Genomic DNA, 11,372 nt, shown 5'->3' on the forward strand with positions numbered 1-11,372 from the left:
GGTATCCAATCCCAAATCCATAGTCCTACATTACTCTCTGAATCGCCTAACTCAATCACACTCCTAACTTATGTTTTCTGTCACTGCACTCCTATGTATTTTGAGGTGGAGCTGACATCAATTTATATTATAACATTGCCAAAATACAACGCCAAACTCATCCATTTTATTCTCATCCACAACAACCTCACATTTAACAATAAACCCTTTGTCCAAACCATGGGAACAGACAGGAGTACTAGGATGGTGCCCTAATATGCCATCCTTTTCATAACCACCTCAAGGAAGAATTTCTGGGAAAATGCACCATCAACCAATGATATACCTGAGATACATTGATGATATTTTCATCCTCTGGACAGGCAACCTAAACTCCCTCACAGATTTCCACAACTTCAACCATCACCACCCATCCATCAAACTCCCACACCAGCATCAACTTCCTAGATACCACAATTATCTTAAACAATGGAACAATGCAGACAGCTGTATAGAAGAAACCCACCAATCATGGCACTTACCTCCACAGCTCCAGCAACCACCCCAAACAGACCAAGAAAAAAACCCAAAACTTTGCTAAGCTCATCATCAGAAGCAAGCTCCCCACCAACTGGGACACACCAACTCAAAGCAGCACCAGACCCTGCCTGAAGAACAGATGTAAAACCTGTGAACATATCTCCATGACTACGATGACCAATAGCCCCCACATCACACCTTTCATGGTTCCTGGGTCCTACGCATGTTTATCACATCACATGGGGTACCTCAGTAACAACTATGCGGATGAAACCAGACAATCACTATGCTCTCAAATGAACTCATACAGAAAAATGATAAAAGTCAAAAACCACAGGCAAACATTTTTCACAAAGCGATCACTCCATATCTGATCTTTCAATACTTGTCCTCAAATGAAACCTGCACAACACCTTCAAAAGGCAAGACTGGGAATTTATATTCATAACTCTCCTAAACACGAAAATCCATGGACTTAACAGGAACAGGACTTATAGCTCTTTACAACAATTTGTAACACACCACACTGCCTGCTACTCTTATTTGCCCACTTCAAACCCTTTCTGTATAACAATCTAGCCCCCACTGCCAACTTCATTTCAACTGTCCAACTCAAATGTGTTACCCCTTCTGCTTAACAAGCTGTTCCAATGTGTATTTAGTTCAGATACTCCACTTCCTTCCCCAGACCTGAAGAAAAGCTTCTGTGTAGCTTGAAAACTTGTACCTTCTGTGACGGGATTATCCCCCACTCCGGGGTGCCATCTGATATACTGGGGTACCACTGAGCTCGCATGTTCCACCAGTCTGGGCTCCCTTACACTGTCCTGCTGAGCCAGGCCCTCAAGCCTCCTCCAGCACACACACAGGTAGGGCCACACTCAGCTGCAGAAAGACACAGACACTGAAATCAGCTCTGCATGGGAAGACACAGCTAGGGAATTGCCCATCACTGAAGTGCACACGCCCTCTGGGGTGCAAATCCAGAACTGTATTGACTTGCACTGCACAGAGAACTGTACAGCGTAAGCTCATGAAATTCGCCCCCTCTGTCAATGTGGAGCTTTCCCTCCCCCCACCAGTTATGAATTCCACAAACTGGTTTTAGAGAAAACAAAAACAAATCTATTAACTACAAAAGATATATTTTAAGTGATTATAAGGGATAGCAAACAGATCAAAGCAGATTACTGAGCAAATAAAACAAACACACAAACTAAGCTTAATACACTAAATAAACTAGCTACAAGTAGTAATTTCTCATTCTAAGTGTTGTTTTTAGCAGACTGCCGTGGTTCTTGAAGACAGGCTGCTCTTGCTTGCAGCTTAAAACTCTAGGTATTTCTTTCACAGGCCAGACACTTTTTCCAGCCTGGGCTCAGTCCTTCCCCCTCCCCCGACCTTGTCTTTGTTTCTTAGATGTTTCCAGCAGTCATCCTGGGCGGGGATTCAGTGAAGAATGAACCCCATCATCTCACTCCCCTGTCTTAAATAGGATTTACATATGGCAGGAATCCTTTGTTTTCCAGTGTGGTTCCCCCCTTCCCCAAGTGGAAAAATACTGGTATTCTATCATGGAGTCCAGTACCAGGTGATGTGATCACATGACCCTGCAGTGTCAAAGCAGACATGAGTCAAAGGCTGTTTGAAGCACCCCAGGAAGCTTCTCAGGAAGGTGGGAGATTAGCATCTTCAAAGACCTACTGTCCTCCCTAGTGGTTCAGTGACTTGTCCCCAGCTAACCAGCCAGACTGATTGTATTTTGTCTGGTGGGTGTTCCCCAGGTGCAAATACTTTTGTAGTACAGATGTATAATCAATATTCCTAACTTTAGATACAAAAATGATACATGCATACAAATAGGATAATAATATTCACTAAATCATAACCTTTCTAATGATACCTCACAAGACCAATCTTGCATAAAATATATTTTAGATATGCTATAGTCATATTATAACAATATTTCTATGAAGTATATGGGGCATAGTGTCACACCTTCCACCAACAGAAGTTCATCCAATAAAAAAATTACCTCACCTACTTTGTCTTTATCAAATTTATAAACCAGTAACAGCAGGCCCACATACTTATAAACAAATAACAACTTGTATAAACTGCCAAAAGCCGGTAGCATTTCAATATTCATACCTAGTGAGTACTATGTAACATCTCTGTCTAAGGAGATACTTAAATTACTAGTCCTCACAATATTAGCTAAAAAAACCACACCTGCGGAATTGCACATTTTAAATCCAATACAATGAAATAGCTCAAGTTTTCTTATACCTAGGACACTTATCTAGTGCTGAAAATCATGAAAAGGCAATAAAAGATTAGGAGAAGCAAAACAAATTTAAGATCAACATGAAGATAAAAAAGAACCTAAGTTTCTGCAAAAATACAATTATAAAATCGCAAAAACAGACTCTCCTTTGACTGGCCATTCAGAGGACATCTGAGAAGGCTGACAGATTCCAAACTGAAGATGCCTTTAAAATGACATTTTTCTAATTGTCCTGCTCATCCTGAAAAGTCTCTAATCTCTTTAAAATGAAATTATGTTATTACCACCCTACCTTCTCTGCGGGCTAATCTGCCTAGGTTTTTGGGCAGACTTATGGTCTTTGATATTGCAAGTGCTTGTACTTCACACCAATGGGCAGACTTAGGCCTGGTCTACACTAGGCTTTTATGTCGAATTTAGCGCCGTTACATCGAATTAACCCTGCACCCGTCCACACCACGAAGCTATTTAGTTCGACATAGAGCTCTCTTAAATTCGACTTCTGTACTCCTCCAAAACGAGAGGAGTAGCGCTAAATTCGAAATGGCCATATCGTATTAGGCTAGGTGTGGATGGAAATCGACGGTAATAGCTCCGGGAGCTATCCCACAGTGCACCACTCTGTTGACGCTCTGGACAGCAGTCCGAGCTCGGATGCTCTGATCAGCCACACAGGAAAAGCCCCGGGAAAATTTGAATTCCTTTTCCTGTCTGAGCACTTTGAATCTCATTCCCTGTTTGGACAGCGTGGCGAGCTCAGCAGCACTGGCAACGATGCAGAGCTCTCCAGCAGAGATGGCCATGCAATCTAATAGAAGGAGGGCCCCAGCATGGACTGATCGGGAAGTCTTGGATCTCATCGCTGTGTGGGGCGATGAGTCCGTGCTTTCAGAGCTGCGCTCCAAAAGACGGAATGCAAAGATCTACGAGAAGATCTCTAAAGCCATGGCAGAGAGAGGATACAGCCGGGATGCAACGCAGTGCCGCGTGAAAATCAAGGAGCTGAGACAAGGCTACCAAAAAACCAAAGAGGCAAACGGACGCTCCGGATCCCATCCCCACACATCCCGTTTCTACGAGGCACTGCATTCCATCCTAGGTGCGGCCGCCACCACTACCCCACCACTGACCGTGGACTCTGAGGATGGGATATTGTCCGCGGCAGGTTCCTCGTCGGACATGTTAGCGGACGGGGAAGATGAAGAAGGAGATGAGGAGGACGAGGCAGTCGACAGCGCTGGCACCGCTGATTTCCCCGACAGCCAGGAGCTCTTCATCACCCTTACCGAGATCCCCTACCAACCGTCCCCATCCCTTACCCCGGAGACAGAATCAGGGGAAGGATCAAGCAGTGAGTGCTTTAAATATCTAAACATTTATTTTTACAAGAACTGGAATATTTATAATATTAACAATGGCTGTTTATTAAAGTGCTTAAACATGTAAACAATTATCTGCAAAAAAACTGGAATATTTACAATCGTAACAAAGGGTTTTTCATGATTTGTCTGCCTTAGGCTCTTCACAATTTAGTCCCAAGTATTTAAAAAATTTTTTACAATGTCCGGTAAGTCATGATTATGCTGCCCAAGACGCTCCACTCTTTAGTCCCAGTGCACCTACGCGAAAATCCGGTCAATATGGCCGGGGATGGAGGCGAAATCCTCATAGGAGAACTCCTCGTAGGTCTCATGAAGGTACATTTCCAGCCTGTTCATCAGGTTCCTGGGTAGGGCGATCTTAGTGGGCCCTCCGTGGTAGGACACGTTACCGCGCCACGACACCATCAGATAGTCTGGTATCATCGCCCTGCAGAGCATAGCGGCAAACGGCCCTGGTTTCTGAAGGCTTTCTCGAAACATCCTTTCCCTCTGGGACTCCGAGATCCTCAGCAGGGTGATGTCGCTCATTACGCCCTGCTTTGAATTAGGGAGGGGAATGTTAGTATTGGGACTGCTTTACAGCCACGCGGTGGAGGGAGAGGGGCAGCATACAGGGATCTTTCCCTGGAACAGCCGCGAGGGGGTGGGACAGGGGCATAGTTCATGCTGTCCTGATTGCTGGCAGCAGAGACTGGCATTGCTTTCAATGTGAAAGGAGGCCAGTGCTACTAGTACAGTTTTAAGCAGCCAGAAGTCTACGGCTTACCATGATTGCACGCTACAGAAGTTCAGGTGTCCTGCCACGCTTCTCAGATAACTGCAAGACCACTGCAGGACCCCAGGCACTGAAGGCGATGGCCGAAAATTCGACCTTGTCCTGAGTGCGCATGTGAGAGGTGCAGTGCATGGTCTTGTTCACAGAGAAAGACTAGGTTCTTTGTACACAACTTCATTTATCTGTCTCAGGAATTCACTCCATTTTTCCCATTCACACAGACACATCTGCGACTGTCTCCCAACCCAGCCTGTCAGCACACTCCCAGAGGCTAGCGCAGATTAGGAGGAGGAAGAAGAAGACGCGGGAGGACATGTTCTCAGAACTAATGAGCTGTTCCCGAGCCCAGGCAGCCCAGCAGACACAGTGGAGGGAGAACTTGTCCCAAATGCACCGAGCAGTCATGGAACGGGAGGAGAGGTGGCGTCAGGAGGACCAGCAGGCTACTGAAAAGCTGCTTGGACTTCTGAGGGAGCAAACGGACACGCTCCGGCGCCTTGTGGATGTTCTGCAAGACCGGAGGCAGGAGGACAGAGCCCCGCTGCAGTCTATCTCTAACCGCCCTCCCCCGCCACCAAGTCCCACACCCCCCTCACCCAAAGTACAAAGAAGGAGGGGCGGCAAGGGCCGTTAAAACTTTCAGTCAACCCCTGCAGACTGCTCTAGCACTAGAAGGCTCTCATTCCCCAAAATTTTAAAAGTCCTTTCCTACACACCTCACAGAAGCCCCCGTGCAAGTTTCAACCCCCACGTTTCATGTCTGGTTCATAATAAAATATTCGTTTCTGTTAATTACTGTTTCCATGATTTTATTTTGGAGGAGAGTCTGTCTGAACGAGGGGAAGGGGCATGGTAATTGGACAGGACAGTCACCTTTACCAGGGTACAGAGGCGGGGTCAGGTCCAGGATCAGGACACATACCCAGTGCAGTGACTAGTGACCCTGTTCAATCTGGGAGGTGGTTTTCGTGTTCTGGGGGGGGGGGGGTTGCTCTGTGACTTTGTGGCGGAGGAGGGCAGTTACAGATCTAATGCATCACAGAGCCCCGCAGCAGGGGAGCTGTAACCCTCCTCCCCCTGCCAGACAGTCACATAGCCGACACATACATGCTGTCCCGCCCAGGAGGGCTGGCAGGCTCTGTTGAAACAACCAGTCCACCACTGCGGAACCCGTCATTCCTGGAGTTTAGAAGCATCATTTGCATCACAACAGTAAACCCGCACCCCGCCACAGTCTGCGTCCCAGGTTTAAAACATTCCCGCGAAAACAGTAATAAAGACAACGGTGTTCATTAACAAAACAGAACAGATTTTATTGTTTGGGAAGGGGGTGAAGGGGGTATGTAACTGGAGAGGATAGTCAACGGTAACTGGGTAAAGAAACGGTGGCAAGTTCAGGTTCTGAGTCCACAAACTTAAAATTCACTGGTGACCCTGCTCAGTCTGGAAACTGTCTTTCAAAGCCTCCCGGATGCACAGTGCGTCCCGCTGGGCTCTTCTAATCTCCCGGCTGTCTGGCTGGGAGTAATCAGCAGCCAGGCGATTTGCCTCAACCTCCCACCCCACCATAAAGGTCTCCCCCTTGCTCTCACAGAGATTGTGGAGCACACAGCAAGCTGCAATAACAATGGGGATATTGGTTTCGCTGAGATCACAGCGAGTCAGTAAGCTTCTCCATCTCCCCTTGAGACGGCCAAAAGCACACTCCACCACCATTCTGCACTTGCTGAGCCGGTAGTTGAACAGTTCTTTTTCTGTGTCCAGGGCGCCAGTATAGGGCTTCATGAGCCAGGGCATTAGCGGGTATGCTGGGTCCCCGAGGATCACTGTAGGCATCTCCACATCCCCAAGAGTTATTTTGTGGTCCGGGAAGTAAATACCTTCCTGCAGCCTTCTAAACAGACCAGAGTTCCTGAACACGCGAGCGTCATGAACCTTGCCCGGCCATCCAACGTTGATGTTAGTAAAACGTCCCTTATGGTCCACCAGTGCTTGCAGCACCATTGAAAAGTAGCCCTTTCGGTTGATGTACTGGCTGGCCTGGTGGTCCGGTCCCAGGATAGGGATGTGAGTCCCATCTATAGCCCCACCGCAGTTTGGGAATCCCATCGCGGCGAAGCCATCTATGATGGCCTGCGCGTTTCCCAGGGTCACTACCTTTGACAGCAGTACCTTCACGATTGCCTTGGCTACTTGCATGACAACAACCCCCACGGTAGACTTGCCCACGCCAAACTGGTTCGCGACTGACCGGTAGCTGTCCGGCGTTGCAAGCTTCCAGAGGGCTATGGCCACTCGCTTCTGGACAGTCAGGGCTGCTCGCATCCGGGTGTCCTTGCGCTTCAGGGCAGGGGACAGCAACTCACAAAGTTCGAGGAAAGTCCCCTTCCGCATGCGAAAGTTTCGCAGCCACTGGGATTCATCCCAGACCTGAAGCACTATGCGGTCCCACCAGTCCGTGCTTGTTTCACGGGCCCAGAATCGCCGTTCCACAGTATCCACAAGACCCATTGCCACCGTGATGTCCTCGGCACTGGGTGTCGTGGTTTCAGACAGGCGTGTGCTACTCTCGGAGTTCAGGTCCTGACCCCGGTGCCGTAGCCTCCTCGCCTGATTTCTCTCTATCTGCCTCAGTGAAAGGTCGATGATGAGCTGCGATGCGTTGACAACGGCCACAACTGCAGCGATGGTCACAGCGGGATCCATGCTCGCAGTGCTGTGGCGTCCGCGCTGTCACTGACCAGAAAAGTGCGCGAACTGATTTCCCGCCGGCGCTTTCAGGGAGGGAGGGCGGGAGTGACGGTTGGATGATGACAGTTACCCACAAGCACCCTCGACACATTTTTTTACCCAGAAGGCAATGGCGGCTCGACCCAGAATTCCAATGGGCAGCGGGGACTGCGGGAACTGTGGGATAGCTGCCCACAGTGCACCGCTTCCAATGTCGACGCTTGCCCCGTTAGTGTGGACTGACAAAGTCGAATTACTGTCCTTAGTGTGGACACACACGTTCGACTTTGTAATATCGATTCCACATATTCGATTTAACTAAAATCGAACTACTCTCGTAGTGTAGACATACCCTTAGATCTGTTTCCTATCTTGCCACGTCGGGACTTTCTTATTTGAGCTCCCAATGCTCAACAGCCCTTGTGATTTTAAATGAGAGATGTGCACAAAATGAGCAATATTTTGCAATAACAATTATTGTTATATTAAATCACTTACTCTTGATCCCTTTTCAGGAAAGCACTGGCAAACCGAACAATCTTGTCCTCCACATGGACCAATATATGAATATTTGCCCTAAAAATTAAGAGGTTATTAGTTTATTTATATACAGTATACTTGTTATCCAATATAACACATTTTAATGAAACAAAGAACATCAATGAACAGCTCAAGACTTCATGGAAGTAGAGATGTAAACCATAATATAAAGAAGAAACTATTATTTAATTATGTTAACCAATGCTAATAATTTAATGTAGATTCCTGGATTCTATACAAACATTTTTTCAAAAAAAGCTGTCATTAATTCTTAAATAACAGAGAAAAAATGGAGCTCTCTCATAGGTCCAAATGTCTTACTAGCTGATTTTGATACCCAACCTCTATAGACACAATTCAGCTACTCTGATGTTATGTCAACAGTGATTTCCGAATGCACAAAAACAAAGTTTAGGAAAAATCTTGAGAATGTGGTATAAAATGACATATTAAAGAAACGATATTTTTGATCTTGGGGAAGACCACCACTACTTTAGATTCTGCAGTGTTATAACTGGGATCTAGCACAACCAAGAACAGGAAAAGATAAATGTTTTCATAGCAGAATAGAAATAGGAGAAGCAGCATGGCCTGGTGGATAGGGCATTGTACTGGAAATCAAGAGCCCTGGATTCTAATCCCAACTCCACCACTGACTTGCTGTGTGACCTCCAGCAAGTAACTTTACCTTTTTGTGCCTCTGTTTCCCCTCTCGCTTTCTCCATTTTTTTAATGTAAACTGTAAGCTTTTTGGGTCAGGGTCCATCTCTTACTATGAGTTTATACAGTGCCTAGGGAAAGGGGGCTGTGTTCTCAATCAAAGCCTCTAGGCACTACAGTAATTCAAATAAATAATCTTTAAAATGCTGTAGTTTACCAAATTTCAAAGCAAGCCTTTCCCATCATTAGATAGGAGACTAACTAGAGTGAGCAGTTCAGTACAGCTTCTGTACTGTATAACAGATTACTCTTCCCTAACATGGTTGGTGCAAGTAAAGTTTTCTGTAAGACCCACTTCTCTGAAATGTTTACAACATTCACCTATGAGACTGAAGTTTGCCAAGCTTGGTTTCTGCCTGAAGGTGCATTTTATAGTATAGTTGAAAATGCAGAATTATTAAAATGAGCCTCTGGAGAGCTCTATTGTCACAGCCCTTTCTCAGTCACGCAGGGAAGTGTGGAAAAATAAGGCCCCTTTCTCTCCTGCTCGACCCTGCTCTGCCTGTGACTCCAGCCACAGGTGAGAGAGCAGAACCTACTTGCCTGATACTCCCCTGTTAAGCAGGTGGCCAGGAAGTGGTGGAGAGGGGTGGTAAAAGTCCAGGCTCCGCCCCACTATTCATTGGTCAGAGTAGTTGGTTGGCTGCACATAGGGGGGAAATAAAGCCACTCCAGAAAAAGGGGTGAAGAATTTCCTCTCCAGAGCAAAGGGGACTCAGAACCTCAATTAATTCCTAGCCAAGCCTGCCAAGCCGCTGCGAGGAGTGGCTGGACTCTTATTGGAGGAGTCCCCCGGAAGGGGGGGAACCAGATGGTGATACGGTTGGAGGACTGTGCCATGAAGCAGACGCCCAGAGGAAGGAGCTGTAACAAGTCTGCAGGTGAGGACAGGAGAGCCACCACCACCCGAGGGCGCACCCGCTGGGACTGAGCTAATTCCCAAAAGGCCCAGCATGAGGCGCCAGTGTGGTGAGTGACCCCGTGACAAGCGGTATCAGGTGATTATTAACTAGGTATAATTGGATGTAATTAAGGAATACAAAATCTATGCTAAATATCAGGAAAAATGTTGCTACAGTAAGTGTTTAGGCCTAGGCCAGTCAAAATTAAAATTTAGGCCAAGCTCTAGAAAGGTATTTAGGCAAGTAGGAATTAAGCACCAATACCTTTGAGGATCTGGGCCTTAAGCACTTTTTTTTTTTTAAGTGTCTGCACAAAGCAATACTGCATGACATAGAATTGGGGACAGACTGACATAATGGAGCTCCTTCCTTTCTAATAAATATAATCATATTTCTAATATAATAAAAATATAATATAAATACAATTATATTGTTAGTAACAAGGAGGTGAAAGACTTTTTCCATGACATTGATGTAATGTTGAAAACAAATACACCTCTACCCTGATATAACGCGATCCGATATAACGCGGGTTCGCATACAACGCAGTAAAGCTCTGACACGCTGCTCTGAGCAGCGTGTTAAGGGGGCCGGGCTGGGCCCGAGACCGAGGGGTTGGATAAGGGGCAGAGGGTCTCGGGGGCGGTCAGGGGCTCCCCCCCAGGGTCTGGGAGGCAGGAGCTGTGGGGGGGGGCACTTTTGGGGGCCCCTCAGTCCCAGAGTGGCCTGGAGTATTAGCGGGGGGCCGGGAGCAGCCCACTCCACTTCCCTTGCCCCAGCCCCAACCGTGTCACTCAGGGGAGGGGGTTTGGGGGAAGGGATTCCCCCCCCCCCGCCCGCACTCACCAGTAGCAGCGGAAGCGGAGCAGCCCGGCCCCAGCCCGCTCCACTCCGCCAGCTCCCAGCCGCAGCACCCTGCTTCCCGCCGCAGGTGAGTGTGGGACCTTTCCCCAACCCCCTCCTCCCCCCCCAGCGACATGGCTGGGGCTGGGGCAAAGAAAGTGGAGCAGGCTGGGGCCGCATCGCTCCACTTCCCGCTGCCGGTGAGTGCGGAGGGCGTCCTTTCCCCAACCTCCCCGTACTCACCGGTGGCGGAAAGCGGAGCACCGCGGCTGGGAGGTGGCGGAGTGGAGCAGGCTGGGGCCACGTTGCTCCACTTCCCGCCGCTGCCGGTGAGTGCCTGTCAGGGGGCAGAGGGTGTGGATATGGGTCGGAGCAGTCAGGGGACAGGGAGCGGGGGGTTGAGTAGGGGGTGGGGTACTGGGGGTGATTAGGGACAGGGGTCTCTGGAAGGGGTGGTCAGGGAACAGGGGAGGCCAAAGCAAGTTCGATATAATGCGGTCTCACCTATAACACGGTGAGATTTCTTGTCTCCTGAGGACCGCGTTATATCAGGGTAGAGGTGTATGTTTAATAGGAACCTAATAATATATCAGGATGCATACATTCAATTGACTTACAATGTAATAAGTAGAACAAACATGTTCTTTTTAGTTTGTGTCCCAGAATGGCAATTT

At 47.8% G+C, this 11,372-nt stretch overlaps 1 protein-coding gene across 1 annotated transcript in view; it reads right to left on the reverse strand.

Moving 5' to 3' along the window:
- COL4A4 (collagen type IV alpha 4 chain) overlaps positions 1 to 8,999 on the reverse strand; it is a 119,862-nt gene extending 110,863 nt beyond the window's left edge. The window contains exons 1-2 of the mRNA XM_065411412.1: positions 8,922 to 8,999; positions 8,192 to 8,269 (exon numbers count right to left, since the gene is read on the reverse strand). Coding sequence (XP_065267484.1) covers positions 8,192 to 8,269; positions 8,922 to 8,999 — 156 coding nt within the window. The remainder of the gene's footprint in view (positions 1 to 8,191; positions 8,270 to 8,921) is intronic.
- Between the last annotated feature and the right edge of the window lie 2,373 nt (positions 9,000 to 11,372).

This window comes from Emys orbicularis, chromosome 9 (genome assembly GCF_028017835.1).
Source record: "Emys orbicularis isolate rEmyOrb1 chromosome 9, rEmyOrb1.hap1, whole genome shotgun sequence".
NCBI lineage: Eukaryota > Metazoa > Chordata > Testudines > Emydidae > Emys > Emys orbicularis.